We start from the raw sequence: 17,101 nt of genomic DNA, 5'->3' as shown, positions 1-17,101 counted from the left end.
ATCTGAGCAGCGTGCGTTAAACGTCAATATACAGGGTGTTCCGCATTTTTCCTTGCATGCTTCGGCAGTGTGTTCTACATGTAAAAATAAGATTAAAATGTTGTGTAACAAGAAGTCGATGCTTCATTGAGAAGTTATGAAGTTGAGAAGTTGAGAAATGTGAAAGGTATGATAACGCTACTGTATAGTCCTCACGCGACAAGAACGGCACCTTTGCGTTTACATTCCCCCTCTTACTAGCTGCCCCACTGCCGCAGCTGGTAAGAGGGGGAATGTAGGTGCCGAGGTAATGCAGAGGTGCAGTCTTGTCGCGTGAGGACTATGCAAGAGACGAATTAATTACAAAATTCAACATCGCCTGCGAAATCGCAACCGACTGAATTCAATAATTCGTCGATGTCAAGATTACGTCAAGGCTGGCGTCATTTTGACATAGACATATTTTCCATTTTTCTCATAAATTCCTAACAAACCATTTATGGACTTTTTGTTATATAATATTTCAGTTTTATTTTTACTTGTAGAACCCACTGCCGAAGTATGTATGGAAAAATGCGGGACTTCCTGTGTATTGAAAAATCATACTTTTATAGAACATGACAAAGAAAATGAGTTAACATTGCCGTACAATGATCCTGATAATTAGGATATCTGTATGATTTCGATCAATTGATTGTCAGAGAAAAATGATACAGTATAGTCGCACAGCTATATTCTCATGCAATAAATAATTTCTCTTTCATTTGCGTCTGTGTAATATATTTGCGTATGATAAACACGTAGTGTATGTAAACAAAACACTCAACTCTCTTCTATATTCCAAACAACTTCTGTGTTCGAAACATTTATTTATACATGTAGTTTACAAGAAAAATTGAGATAAAACAGTGAAATAACTCTCCCTCTAAAAAGTTATTATATATTATTATTTCGTTCACAAAAGAATTAGTACAATCGTCTTCCAGTTAGATGTTAGTTAACGAATATATTCAAGGAAAGAAGCGCAAGCAAACAATTGGGTCAGTGCAAAAGTTCGTGCCTGTTGTCAAAAGATATCGCGAAATTATTTATTTGTAAAAAAATACGTATTGTTGTACGTGCAAACATCGCAAGAAGTACGATATTTCATTGTTACCTCGACGTTAAACTTTTGTGTTCCGGAAGTTTGAACGTTGTAGTGCATTACGAATTCCAGAAAGGTGTAACAGTGGACATTGACTTAAATAAGATTCAGGAGATTTACCAAAACTGTAAAACAACTCTTGGCACAGAGTGTTCATAATTCGCAAAATTCAGACATGATGATTTTCAATTAGACGTGGTGCCACGGTCAAGCCGATTTTCTGCGACAGATGACATTGGGCTTAATCGATCGCAACTACTGCGCGTCAAGAAAAATGCACGGTTATTTAAGAAAATAACAACCGAATTTACTAAGTAGATCTATAATACCAATAAAATGTTCAATTACAGGTTAAACTTTGCTTTAGGGGACCAAATTTTTGCGACTTTTTATGGTATATTCTTGGAGACATTGACGAGAAAACATCAAAAATACACGTTTCGATGTGCGGAACTCATTGGTTCAAAAGTTACAAGTATCTAAAGTTAACGAATTTTTGATACTAATGTCATGATCTTCATAGCTTGATTCTACACTTTCGGATCGGTGAAGATCTATTAAAAAAGTCGACCGCAAAATTTACCTTGACTAGTTCTTTCAATATTAACTTTTTTCTGATTGCATTGCATTCTACTCATTGAGAAGATAAAATGTCCCAAAGGAACCACGTGTCAGAAATGACTCATCACATGGTTCTTTTGGGACGAGTTGAATACGATGCAATCGTTAAAAAAATTTGACCTCGAAGAAAACCGGTCAAGATCAATTTCACGGTCGACTTTTTTAACAGATCTTCACCGATCCGAAAGTGTGGAATTTGGCTACGAAGGTCACGACGTATAATTTCTTGACACCCTGTACAGTTTCTTAACTTTTGTCGGTGAATGTATGTATTCACCAAATTTCCTTGGCCAGCCAAATAAATGAATAAATAGTAATAATAAAGAAATATCGAACCTCGACACGCGTGGGTTCCATTAAACAAATGATATAGCGACGTCCATTGAACTCGAGCACGAACGTTTGCACTGACCCAGCAGAGGCTGTCGGTTTTTTTGTTGCAAGTGACAAATGAAACGAAGATAAAAAAGTCCTCTTACCAGGAGACCGGCCAGAAGAACCAGACAAATGAAAGCAACCACGGAGACCACAACGACTGCTATCGCATTTCCGGAATCCTGGATCGTTTCCTGTACCAGAAGAAAGCTGTGTATCTGAAAAGAGTGGGTCAAGCGGCGGCATACGTTAACTATGTTATATGAATCGATAATTCATCTAATATTGATATCTGCTCACAAACGAACACTACATCATTTTTTGTATCGACAAAAATTGTTACATAAACATAAATAATTATGGATAGTAATTCTCAAGGAAATGCTAACTAAAAAGAAAAGTGTAAAAATTGATCGAATTTGAGATGCGTTGAAAGTGATTATTCTTAACGATAAATAATTTAAAAATTCGATGATGAGATGTTAGTACAGGTTCCAATTCTTCAATTATTATTAAATATTCTGATCGTTCAATTATTACTAGGTGTTCTAATTATTCAATTATTACTAAATATTCTAAGTCTTCAATGGTTCACTTGTTACTACAATATTCTGATCATTTAATTATTCAAGTATTAGACCTATTTTTAACATATATTTCATGACACTATGTTACTTCGAAAATTACATAACATAAGAAACTATTAATTAAATTCAGTAAAATTATTAAATTCACTTGTATATTTCACTTGAAATAAGAAAATGTTAACGATCTCATTTAATAAATGCTACATATAATGATAAGCTCTCTGGAGAATAATTGAATGCGTATTACGAAAATTAGTTAAATAGAATAGACGTCAACAATATTCATTACAAATCGTTTCCTATTATACAGGTACAATAAAACTTTTATACTTAGTTTTACGTCGATTCCTATGATCACATTAGCGAGTTTAGTAATTACGGACTCTAAAGCTGTTCAATTTGATTTCGTAATGCGAGAGTATTATTACCAACCTACAATTTCTAGCGTCACGTTTGTTTTCCTAATCATACGGTCACTAAACAGCATTATCCCTTCGTGCAACAAGCTTGTTTTCCTTAATTATTATTTCGCTCTCTGTATTAGAAAGTGTGGCAATCCATATGCTAATTGTCACTAATTAACTTTGAAACAGTGAATCGTACAATAAAATGATATTTATCTCGTACTCATCGAATATTACCATTATTTGTTGAAAAATTTTATTTTTGTATAATTAACTATGATTGCACCCTCAATGAATTTAAATAAAGACATTACTATACTACACTAGATATAAAATTAAATTACTTGAAAGGATTCGTCTTATTGTAGAAATATTTACTCAGAAATTAATTTCGTTATGATATTTTGAGATCATCAATGTTTTCTAAATCTTAACTAATTTATATAACAACTGTACAAAAGAAATTGCAAAAGAATTTGCATGTCAAACTAATTCTAGACAAACTGTTGTATTTTATTCTTAGATAAAGTATAAAATAATAAAAACATGGAAAATTCAATGTTTACTACAAAATGAAATAGAAATAGAGTCTCAATTTAAAACAAACATCGATTTTCTTAGAATCTCATAACAAAATTATTTTGAGAAGCAATTGTCTTGGACAACTTTTGTCATCTTTCATGTATCTCTTTGTACATATTACTCCATAATTATTCATGTGTAACATAACGTTATCGCACAAAAGTAATATATATATTTAATATGTTCAATTATCAACAAATATTGTTTTTGAGTAATAAAATTTGCAACTTTTAAAACACATATTTGGTACAACATAGTGTAAATAGCAATAAAAGAAGAAACAGAAGAGGAACAAACTGTAAAGAGAGTTCAGGTATTATTAAATAATTATATTAATTAACGTAATTAGATTATCCATGAACTAACTGATTTCAATGACTTTGCAATATGTCCTCAAGAACTAAGTTTATTTCTTCACTAAAAAAATGTTCAATTTTCGTTTAAATGATAGAAATGAAGATATTTAGAAGGTGGAACTATTATACAGAATGAGTCACGTAAATTGCACATCTCAAATAACTAAATACATGAACATCTCAATATTTAAATATTTAAATTAAATATCTTTGAATTAGTTAATAATTGACATGCTACCGTTTGTCACCTTTCAACCTGTATACCACACAAATTACATGAAAAATATTTTTAATTTAGAGAAATTAGCAATTAGAGAAGGTGTTTGGGTGGCATCACCCAACATTAATATACTTTGCGCAATCGGCATTGTAGAATAGGAATGATAATAATAAAATGTTCCACAAACAGAGCAATAAAATATATTGAAAAATCTTTAGCATGTTATCTCGGAATTTATGTGTAGAAAGTTACTCGGTGCGTCGACCTCTACGTACGTACATAACGAATTTCTCAAAGTCATTAAAATTGGTTAGATTATGTCTAATCTAGATAATAATATTATTACGTAAATAATAGAAACATTTATAGACCACAGGCACTTACGCAAAATAAACGTTCTCCAATTCAATTCTAAGAAATAGAAAGAGACTTTGAATAACTTTGATAAATTGAAAATAGGAATAATATTATGAAATTGTTCTGACGTCTCCATAGTGTTTTGTACTTTATCCACTCATTGTTACCATAACTACATAAAATTCAGTATTCAGGTATCTGAATTTGGATTTTGCAGACTACGTTTATTATCGTTTTCATTAACATTATTCATATTTGCAACAGAGGATAACACTCTTATTTCATAATTTGTCAGTTTTACTCAGTGTTGTCATTCTAGATTTTTTAAAATATATAGGGGGTGCTAAAAGTTTGTAGAATTCTGTAGATTTCCTTTTGAAAACTTCGCAGATCTACGGACTGTTTATGGTATATGTATATACAAATACAGAGTAAGTCACAAATTAGGCCCCACGATTTTTCACCCCCTCCGACAAAATAATGTTCCTTATCAAAGTTAATTAGTATTTAACTGACAAGAAATTGCAATTGCTTAAATTTAAAAACAATGATGCAGGATAAAATGAACACTCTACATACAGTAAAAAATATGAAGAACGAGAAAAACGTAGATTTTTGCATATAATCCTCAAATTTTAGCTTAAAATTCATAGGTCCTTAGGTTCTGTAAAAAATCCATAGATCTACGAAAAAATGTTAATTAGAATTGACAAAACGCTATTACTATTTTACAGAAGAATTTCTGCAACAAATGACTTTCTATCAACATAAATTTGCATAAACATCCGTGGTCTGTTATAATACGTTTCGGCTGCGTCGACTCACTTTAAATGGGAATTTCACAGTTTCTTTGGACTCCTCGTACAAGCTGGGCAAGCTGGTTGTCATGGCGCTGTCGAATCTCCCGTTTTCGTCAACGACGTAAACCAATATCGACGGCATATCTGATGGCGTCGGCGTAGGGTTGGAAACCTCCGGACATGGAGGCTGCCGATGGATCATAATTTGCTTATTAGAAACCGACCTGCAACATGAGAGGCGAGGATATGTTACTGCCGGCGAACCATCTCGCTGCGATGCCAAAGATTAATTACGTGCGCGTTAATTAACCTCAAAGCGGTGTACAGAAACTCGGAATTTGATTATCCCGGGGAGACCTGACCAATGTGATTGGACCTAATTCGAAGGTAACTTTTACGATATCATCTCCAAATTTCCTCATCGTTTGGTTCGTTAATTTGTGGTCACGTTGGTCTTCAACGATTCTTAAGAAAAGTTAAGGAATTTTTCGTAGCAAAAATATGAATTAATTAGTTTCAAATTTAAAAAAATTAGTAATTAGTTTCAAAGTTAAGTCGTTGTACATGTCCGAATTTGTTTTAATGTCGAGGTGCAAGGTGCGATGAAAAAGTTGCACAGCATAATGACCTTGACAACATATTTCAAGGCCACAAAAATCGAAGCTGCCTCCCTTAAGCGAAAACAGCAGTGCAAATTTAACCGTCTGCAGTCAATACTGAAAACTGACACATAAATGAGGCGATGTGTCCTGCGAATTCGCCTAAACGAAGAAGTGGGGATGCGTGCTACTTCGTGACTTAAATCAGCAGAAAAGTGGACGCTGAACTGTACGCTATCATAATCACCAAACCTACATAGTAAAATCGTCTGCAAACCGGAAAACCCAGACACTCACCTCTTGGTCCCAGACGACAGGAGCTTGGCAAGTGCCGTCTTCAGCGCGTCGATCTTCGGGCAGATCTCATTCCAGGTGCCCTCCATGAAGATGCGCACCAACGAGGTGATCTCGTTTGAGGCGGATGACATTTTCGTGTCATCTGTCGTCTCCATGGGTATGCCGGAAGCAACTGGAGTGGCCGCGGTACTTGAAAGTGGGATCGCGGTACTTGAAAGTGGGATCACGGTACGCGGACCTATTGGCACAAAGGGGCTGGAGCTAGGGACTGGAGTGGCAGCCGTCGTGCTGACACTCGCTGCGACCGTGGACTCTGTTGGCGTTTCGGTAACATTCATCGTATGCTGGGAATCTTTAAAAACTGGGGCTATGGACTCCTCGGTTCTCGCGGTAACGGTTGTATCGTCGTCGCTCACGGTGGTCCACGAATCCGTGGCACTGCTGGTTCTCAGACTGTCATCCTCCTTAGTCGAACTGGCGACCTCCTCTTCGATGAGGTTCGCTTGAGCCGTCGAGTCATCCCTGGCCTGCGTGGTCGGGTTCATTGTAGTTACCGCAACCGCCTCGTCGGTGACCGGCGACGACCTCTCGTCAGCATTGGTAGTCTCTGTCTCGACGACAACAGAGCTCTCCGTGACTGTCGCGGTCTTCACCGTGGATGTCTCGTTATCGAAGCCGCTATTGGCCAAGTCCTGTACTGTCGGCACGGTGGTCACGTCATCCGTTGCTTCGCGGAAGTCCTCGGTGACGTTCAGGCTCAGGAAAGTGGTCGCCTCTGTTAATCCAACGAACTCGTACTCGATCGCCGTCGTCGACGGCAGCAGCGTCTCGTCGGTGCTCGGAGGACTGGTGACGCCTGACGGGATCTCGTTCGTCCCGTTCGAGTCCAGGCTGCTGGAAGGCTCGGTGACGTTCCCGATGGCGATCCTGTCGATCACGGTGGGTGGCATGGTGACGTTCTCGAGCGTTTTCGTGGCGTCCAGGCCGGAAACAGTCGGGACCGTGAAATTCGCATCGGAAGAATTCCTTTTGATCAGCGGATAGGTCGTTGCGAGCTCCGTAGCGTTCAGCGTCGAGCGGATCAGCAGAGAGCTCTCAGCTTTCGTTTGAACGTCAGGGTTCGAAGGCACGCCGACCTCCGCTTGCGGTTGGACCGTGGAGAGCGAAGCGGTCGTCATTTCGACGACGTCTTCGTGGACGAAGGCTTCACGCTCCGGTTTCACGCTGACTTCCGTGATTCCGTTGCCAGTCATGTCGAAGCTGCCCTTGTCCGTGATCGCGTCGCGACCTTCGCTCCACCGAGGCACGTCGTTGCCCGTGGTCGCGGGTTTCTCCTCGGTTTTCGCGATCGTCTTCGGATCGATGGACACGTCGGTTGATTGGTTCGTGGTCGCCTCGGGCACCGGAGACGCGGTGGTTGTTAGAATTGCCCCCGACGGGCGCAGCGGTGTCGTCGGCGTCGTCGAGGACTCGTTGCCAGCTTTCTCGTAGTACGTCGGCTTGAACTGTTGGATGCTGTTCTCTAGAACGTCCGACGCCTCGGTCACAATGAACTTCGCGTCGACTTGGCCCTTGCCGATCGTGTTCTCCAGCGCCGAGGCTTCTTCGGTCGTAGCGTCTACCTGATTGCTACCGTTGTGGACCTCTTCCTTGCCGGTGGATTTCACGTACGGATACGGCTTCTGCTCCACCGTCTTCTCGGTGCTGGCGTCCTTCTTCGTGAATGGCGCGTCGATCCTCGAGGTAGGCGTAGGCTTGGCTTCTTGGTTGGGGAACTCGTTGATCCCAGAGAAGGCGATCGTCCTGCCTCTGGGGACTAGACTAGAAGCCTCCTGCGGCTCTGCGGTCACCTGGATCGGTTTCTCCGTCGTCAGTTTCACTAGCTTTTGCAGAAGCTTCTCGGGGACCTCGCTAGTCCTTGTGGAATTCGGAATCGACCTTTGGCTTTCACTCGTTTCGTCGAGTTCCGGCGTGTTCTTCGTCGAATTCTCGGACCGTCCGTCTTCGATTCTTTGAACCTCGATCTCGGTTACGTTCCCGACTACCTCCACGTCCTCTTTCGGGTCCCTGGTCTTCTGAGTTATGGCACTATCTTCGGAGATAAAGTTAGTGGCGCTCTCGACGGCTCTCGACTGCTCTCCCGAGCCGGTCCCTGAGTTTTTCTCCGTCGAGGTCTTAGAATGGTGGCTGTAGTTGACGTACGTGTCGTTGATCAACGAGATAGGCTCGCTGTTCCCCCTGTTTTCGTCCGTTTCCTTCAGGTCGGACACTTCGCCGTTCTTCACCGGGCTCGTGTCTTCCGGCTTCTTGGTCCTCTCTTGAAGCTTCTCCGGCAAGGGAGTTTTGCCCGTGGTCGACCGGTCCTCGAGCTTATTCGTTTCCAATTTCGTCGCGGAAACGTTCCACTCGCCCGAAGAGCTAGCGAGCTTCGCTTGCGCATCGGCCTCACGTCCCGGCTCGAGCAGAGCTGCTTCATTGGTTTTGTTCGCTTCATGGTGGCTCGTGTCGCGGATCGTTTCGTTTCTCTTCTCGTCAGGCTTCGGCTCCTCCAACGCGGGCTTCGTGGTTGCAACGATCAAATCGTTTGTCCTGGACAATCTGTTCGTCTCGTCGGAAGTCGTCTTCGTGCTCGAACTCTTTCCCGAAGTTTCGTGAGCGGTCTCTTCGAACCTCGAGCTATCTCCGCTCGAATCCGAGCCCGGCAATCCGTCGACTTCGTTCCGCGGCCTTATTCCTTGATCCTCCAAGTCTTTGTCGATCGGTACCGCCAACTTCTCCCCGTCCCCTGCTTTAGCATCGTTAACAAGCTCGCTAAACACCGGCTCCGCGTCTCTTTTATCCCGTCTATCCAGCGGAACGAATTCCTCCGCTCCGGCTACCCGTGGGATTTTGTTCGGTATCGCTTTGTTCTTTTCGGCTGTTGGCGCTTCCGACGCGTTTGACACGAAGTCTCTGTCGAGCGATAATATCGGCGGACGTTCTAAACCGTCTATGCTAGCTGCGACGGTGCTGAAGAGCAGCAGGAACGTACCTGAAACAGAGGGAGTATTGATCTTGTTAAGATGTTTCTCTACATAGTATTGTTACTGTCGACAATGTAGTGAGAAGAAAATATTGTTTTGATATTAAGCAGAGATCAAAGATAACAGTTACGTGTAAAATTTGATCGACAGATATCGTCAACAGAAAACTGATTTTTATTCAAATAAATTTCAATTTGATTTCCCCGAAAACGAAGCTCCCACGTTATTCTTGATTTTCGTCTTATTTCAATCCATAGACTCTACCTGAGCCAATTTGTACCATGAATTATGGAACACTCTGTATAACTGCTACCAACACTATCCGGTTATTATTACAGCAGTACCGACTAATAGGCTAAATTAATTTAACAAGATAGATGGTTCGGATAAGCACGATATATTCACGTTCGCGGCAACCAACATATTCAATATTTTATTGAATATGTTTTTAAGATATGCAAAATATGCAAAATGAAAATACATCTTCGTAACGATCTGATGATGACATTAATTTCTGTACAGGTACCTTTGGAGTATTTATTTTCTAACGAGGCATTCATTTACATAAACATCCGAAGTCTAACAATGAATTTCCATCGAGTTGCGATTTATCAACAACCACTTGTTAATAGAAAAAGTTGCGCACGAAGAACGCATATCGATTAGCATCGACGACAAACGGCGGGTTTTCACGAGGCGACCCGGTAAAACTGAGAGCGCGGCGCGGCAGCGTGGCTGAAGCTTTTAATGGATTTAAAAACCGGTTAACCGAGTATTATTCAGGCAGTTTCATGGCAATTCATGAGACTCTATGATATATTTCGCGGCGCAGTCCACGTTGCGACGGACGCAAAAATGCATATGCATCAGTGTATGTGTGTGTGTGCTCTCGTGCCTCTGAATGCTAAGCAGGCCTCGGGATTATGCGGAAGATTCAAGTATGCGTACCTGATCTCTGCGTATGTGGTCGGGTTACGTGAAAACACGTGCGATTGTATAAACTTCTGTCCCAAGAGCGATAGGCTCGATGTTGTGAAGCGATCAAAATGCGTTTTCGAATATCGATTAATGCGGTACATATGATTAATGACAGAAACTTTACAGTGACCTACAAATGTGTTCGTACACCATTTGAAACTGGACTAAAAATGACTTGAATTTTGTTTTAGATGACTAGAAAATGACTGAAATACTTTTTTTTAATTTTGCTATCGGTTGGAATGACACGAAGGAATTAGAAATTTTCGTTTTTAACTTGTTTTATCTGACGCTATAACGAAAACTTGAAAAATACGTTCTGTAGAAAAAAAAAGAATTGTACTTTATATGTGACTGTAAGCAAAAGATTGTAATCGGGTTAAAATTTCCAATAATTTCATTTTGAAATACAAGCTACTTTTAACAACTGATTAATATCATGATTAAAATCGGCAACCAAATATGCATGTTGCAGTTATGAAATATAATACGTTGCGAGATGCTATAATATTGTACACACCTTTTAATACTTAAATAAACTTTATTGATTAAATTAAATATCTACTGGTTTAATATATTACTTTTATATAACATTAGTATATTGATACGGTGCATTACTAAAAAATTAAAAGTACAATGTCTTCGATATTTTTAAAGATTACATTTATGCAGTGTAATTTTTAACACCAGAACTACCGACGATTGACGTATACCTATTTCTACCGGAGGGATCAAAATGACTTGTTTTTTAAATTAACAAGTCATTTAAAAAAAGACTTAGCATTTTATGCGTTTTTAAATATTTTCCTATTTTATGATCGAAAATGATAAAAGTAAAAATAAACAGAAATTTAAAAAAGACAAAAATAAAAAGCTGAATAATAATAATAATAATAATAGTAATTAGTTTATTAGTAAATAAAATTCCGCAACAATGGGACAAGAAAAAAAAACTGGTATACGTAATTAATTATTTACATATTTTAGAGAAACTCGTACAAAATTTATAAAAAATGAGTAATGATTATTAGAAATGCGACACAAATCGTTTCGACACCCCTTGGTAATTCTAGTGATAAATGCATTATATCAATTTCATTCTTCGTATAAAACACAGTGTCGCGATCGACATAACTATGTAACTATGTTGCATCAGTTTCCTATTTCTCTCAAGAAACGTTTGCAATGCAAAAACTTTGTAAACCGGTAATTACCGTGTCTATTGTACGTATCTCAAGACTCTTTGGATTTCAATGAAAGATTAATGACTACCTAAAGTGTTGTAATTACGCATGCAATATTTTAAACGCACTTTACGCTCGTGTAAGCGACGGCGTCTCACCTATCACATTCTCACGTGTGTAACAAACGACCTATCAACCGCTGGGAAAACCCGGATAAACGATGATATTGTAAACCAAACAAATAAAATATCAATCAATTTTGCACAGTTTTATTGAATATTTGAATTTTAAAATGATTCAATCTAAGAAGAATTCATTTACTACGTTTAATATTTTACTGTAACTTTGAAGTCATACTGATTTATCCTGCTTCGTCAAACTGGTTGATTTTTTGGCAACAACATTATAATTTAAAAACTTATATTAAAAATTTGTTATAATTTAAATATCTATCGAAAATCTAATACAATTTAAATTTCTATTACAAATCTATTGTAATTTAAATTTCTATTGAAAATCAATTATAATTAATTTTATTGTTTATAATATTAGACCTATTTAAAGATTTAGAAATTAAACAATTTATTATTATTAGGCTGTGGATCTTTGCGCAAAATAAAAATTGTCCAAGACTGTAAGAAACAAAAATGAAACGAAAATGAATTGTTTTCTTTAATCATTTTAATAACAATTATTTACTAGCTGTAATGTTTAACAATTAGAACAAGTTGAAATTAATACATTGATGTGCTTAAATTTTATTAGGTTATCTATTACTTAAAATTTCATCGACTTATTTTTGTTATAAGTGCATAAAATTTACAGTCTACTTATATTCTGTCGAATCGCGTGATTGATTTTTGCGCATTTTCGCACGAATATCCGAAATAAATCAGAACGTGACAGATCAAAATTAAAGAAAAAGAACAGCTGAAAATGGATTGGATTAATCGTTCTTTAGAGCAGTGTCAACGGTTGCTTAGCCATTTAGCAATTGGACCGTGATTTCCTACTCCATTACCGGAACGTGGGGATTCAATCACACCTGGAATATGTAAATCACTCGCATTTGGGATTCCCCAAATTCCAATACCATCCGACCAACAATAAAATCTCGGCGACGGTTATCCACACGCGTTCATTAAAGTCCGCTGTTCAATTATACAATCAATCATTCGTTTGTTACGTGATCAGTCAACTATTTTCCGCGTTTGAATTCAATCCTGTTGGAGACGAGACACGAACTCTAATTACAGTTAATTAAGTTTTCATACAATAGACGACATCGTGAAAATTGCGCAAAAAAGGCGTGTAGAGACTAAATACGGTGCGCACGAGAAATGATGGAAATGATCGCGAACGTGATCAATAAATACGAATTATAAGTCATAAATTATAACTTATTTTTATTGCGATTAGCATTAACAGTTTTTATTAATATTTTTATTTAATTATCGATCGTTGTTATACATTTAAAATAATCCCTCTTCTAAGGCCTAAAAATCCTCGTCATATACTCGTTACCAAAATCTTATCGTTAGTTTTGAAAATATTAAATATCTTTTAAAAAGTGAATTTTTTCAAACCACTGATTTTCGCCCGCTAGGCATGTGAGTCCAGCTCGATCTGTGACCGGCAGATACTTTGTTGATTATTAATTTTTATTATGAATACAAATATTATATAATATTATACGATATTATAGAATTATAATAAATCATCTGACAGGTGTTAAATTTTTTCTTTTACAGTTACTGAAATCATGAAAATCGTTCAATGAGAAACTTCTTTATTCAAGCATATATTATAATTACGAGATATTTTGGTGGATACTTATGCAAAATACAAATTTTCTGTATTAATTGCAAGAAGTTGAAACTAAATAGAAAGTTATTCCTTCATTCAATAATTTTAATTCTCTGCAATTAATGTCGTAACACCCTTCATCTAATTCAATACCCTTATCAATTTTAATTACACATTGCACAACTTCTCCGCAAAGCAGTCTAATAATTGGACTAATTGTAAACAATGTTCTCAAATTCTAGTGCCTTTAGGATTTTGACTCTTTAAGATTATTAGACTACGGCAAAAATATTCAAATGAATTATGTATAAAAGTATTTGTTTTTATAGTAATGTATTGTAATTTATAATAATATATATAATGTATAAAATAATGTATAATTTATCATAATGTATATAATGACGTATAATTTATAATAATGTATACAATAATGTATTGATTTATAATAATGTAACTCAAATAACAATAAACTATAAATATTTAACTATTGGAAATTGACATACATTGCAGTTACCACAATCAATAATCCATTCACATTCAACAATCTTCTCCTTCTCGCATCTCAACTCAAGCCAAGCCATATTCTCTCTAAACGTCTTTCACACTCACTAATTAACATCTAAACCAAGTTCACAATTCACAATAAAACAACCTCACTAATTACAGAGGAATGAGATGTCGGATCACCAACACGCGTTGGAGTAATTAATATGATAATAAAATGAACATGTCATTCAGGAATACAGAGGTAACAAATTTGCATTGACGCAAACAGTTGATACCTGGAACATCACTGATGACAACTCGTTACAAACAAACAGCATTCGATTATTCTACTAGTTAAAATTAATTGAGATTACTTCAGATTTCTGATTATGTAATTACTGTAGACACGAAATTGGTTTCGTAGTATTGTATTTAAATAGGTTTTCTAATTTATACGCATACTACGACAAGAACTAATTAAAATCTCAATAAAGATATTTGTTCTAGAGAGGCTTGTATATTAAGAATTCTATCGCATTCTACAATATTTCGACATATTTAGTAAAATTTAAACAAACAATTAAGAAAATATCATATTTGTATATCTATTGTTAGACATAATAGAAAATAGAAACATGCAAACATAATATTTTGTTAAGTTTTCGTTTAGGTATCAGTAACAATGGAAAAGTTACTTTAAGTCTACGATTATACACACCACTGAAACACAGTCATTGAAACGCAAATTATTAGGCTTCTGGTGAATAAACTGTTAATTTTAGTTGACATTAATTAAATTCTTAGTTTGATTCAAACCACATCATGTTTCACTTATCCTTGTTTGCTATAAATCCATAAAATCCGCAGTCTAGTAACAATGCTTGGAATGAAAAAAATAGTGGAAATATGATTTTGAAAGTTTCGCAACGAAAATTTTAATCTCTCGATAATAAATGTTCCTGCAGACATACTGAGATCGATATAAATCGAATAATTTCTAATTTCTCAAACAATCTTTTCAAACAAGAATGATTACAATGTTAGGAACGACGTAATTCAAAGTTAAAAGCCATTCAAATCTATTTTTCGCAAACCCAATTTTAACGACATACCTTTTTGCAAATTCGATATTGACACTGATTGAATCCGTTGATGTTGTTACAGCGTTTCCTTCAGATATTTTTAATACACGAAGGTCCTGCGCGATCGCAAGTTATTTTTCCACTCGGCCTCGTAATTGCGTTTCTCCGTAAGTGTTTCCCCTACAATTGAATTTCTGCCTCACATTTTCGATCGATGAACAACACATTTTCAACAAATTCGTATATTCGTGTATTCGAATATTCGTATGATTGTTTATATGTATATTTACATATTTGTATATAAAATAAATTGTATAAAATATGAAATATAATAAAAATGTGTAATAATAAAATTTATATATAAAATAGTTTATATACTTAGTTTATTTTATATATATTAATATTTGTTTAGTTATAAATAATTTATTTTAAATAATATTCAGTAAATGATTTGACATTTAAAATCATCCAAACTGATCACACAATCTAAAATCAATCTAAAATTATTATTATTAGATGTTTAGATTCCAAAACTGCCAGACATCGGGTTTGTCATTTTACGATTATTGACAACAGTTAACTGAATAAATCATTTCAATTAATAGACTGTGGTTCTTCATGAAAATAAAGATTGCTCGTCGGAAGTGCAAGAAAAAGATATCAAATGGAAATGTCATATTCCTAAATTCTTATCATGTACCGACTGCTTTAAATCTCACCTATTTAGCATTTGCTATAAATGCATAAAATCGAGTCAAGAATGCTTTTCCAAGCTTACACAAACTTCAACTCACTTTTATTCAAACAAATGTGCTGTTGGCGTGAGATCGCTTTGTATCGGAATGCGTTGTGTAATTCAAACAATCGGCTATTACGAATCTGCATAAGAATCGCATTAGCAAGTTCCGCGGCGGATTCTTCGAGAGTGTTAAATGCAGAAGCGAATAACTGCATAGGAATAATTAAAGTAACGAACATGCATACTCTATTAAATCGAGCACAATATGCAAATGAGATATTCACCTGTATTATTGCGTAAAGCGTGAAACAGTTTCCGAACGATTTTAAAGCGAGCATTGAACCGCGCGTGCACGATATCCAGGAAAGAATTCCGCTTTCTAATTCCTCAATTGATCGAATTCTCGTTTTGAGTTCCTTACAAAGTTACCAGTTCGTAACGAATCATCCGATAATAATACGGACTTGGCCGGCAACCAGGGATCGAAAGAAACTTTCAGTTTCGATTCTGGCAGGCTGAACAAATACCGGAAACTTTCGTTCTCGATATCACGATTTTGAACGCCGAGTCTTGGCGAAACGAGGAAATTTCGAACGAGTATCGTTCCGAGCCGAAACTTATTATTATTGGTAGCTTATTCAACGGGTTGACACCCTTTAGCACACGATATAAAAGTGTGTTTCGAAGTGCAGCATACTGCATACAATCAGAACCAGGGGTAACCGATGACGGTTGTAACACTTTCATTTTAGAACTTGATTACACTTATCTGAGATTATTCGGTTAGAATGGTTTTGTTGTGAATCAAGAAGTATCCAAGTTATTAATAAAATATGAGAAGTGGGTAAAATGTTACAACTAACCCCGATCTCGGGACCGTTGTAACACAGGTGCCCAGTCATTACAGCCACAATACTGTACCCATTTTTCATTAAATTTTCTTCTGCTATAAGATTCCCAGCCATCTTCATGTGCTTTTATGTCCATGATTCCTTTATTAGTTTTTCTAATTTTTGTATTAGGCATTCTAAAAGCTTGATTATAATATTAAATTGTATTATTTATATATATTATATATATTATATTATTATCAATTTCAAATTGATTATATATATAGTTAACCTAATAAATACAGGTACTTATTTAAATTATAAGGTGAATGTTAGGCGTAGAGATCTCTTAGAATCGATCCCGACTGTCGGTGTTATAATCGTCCCCGACCGCACTTTCAAACTTTAATTAGAAACTGTTATTTATAATATGCTTATTAATGCAAAGCAATTCTCGGAATTTCAGTAGAAAATTAAAGATTTATAATAAGAAGGAAGAATATATTTGCTAAGAAAGCACTTGTATCACAATTTTAAAACAATAAGGAAAGTTAGCTTTTAGGTAAAAAGTTGTTTTCTTCCTTATGCAGATTGTAAATTTGGTATTTACCTAAATATGATAGAGTTTCAAATGTCATTTTACATTGTATAT

At 36.4% G+C, this 17,101-nt stretch overlaps 1 protein-coding gene across 9 annotated transcripts in view; it reads right to left on the bottom strand.

The window, feature by feature from the left end:
* Positions 1–17,101, bottom strand: part of LOC117220506 (uncharacterized) — a 138,778-nt gene that overhangs the window by 25,844 nt on the left and 95,833 nt on the right. For 8 of the 9 annotated variants that reach the window (XM_076518701.1, XM_076518696.1, XM_076518695.1 and 5 more), the window contains 3 exons: positions 6,322–9,352; positions 5,451–5,649; positions 2,224–2,337 (listed from right to left, as the gene is read on the bottom strand). In XM_076518701.1, the coding sequence (XP_076374816.1) occupies positions 2,224–2,337; positions 5,451–5,649; positions 6,322–9,352 (3,344 nt within the window). The remainder of the gene's footprint in view (positions 1–2,223; positions 2,338–5,450; positions 5,650–6,321; positions 9,353–17,101) is intronic. The other variant, XM_076518700.1, reaches the window with a different exon arrangement.

Source organism: Megalopta genalis, chromosome 2, assembly GCF_051020955.1.
Source record: "Megalopta genalis isolate 19385.01 chromosome 2, iyMegGena1_principal, whole genome shotgun sequence".
NCBI lineage: Eukaryota > Metazoa > Arthropoda > Insecta > Hymenoptera > Halictidae > Megalopta > Megalopta genalis.
The sequence above is the reverse complement of the archived record's forward strand: the minus strand, read 5'-3'. Positions and strand labels throughout refer to the sequence as shown.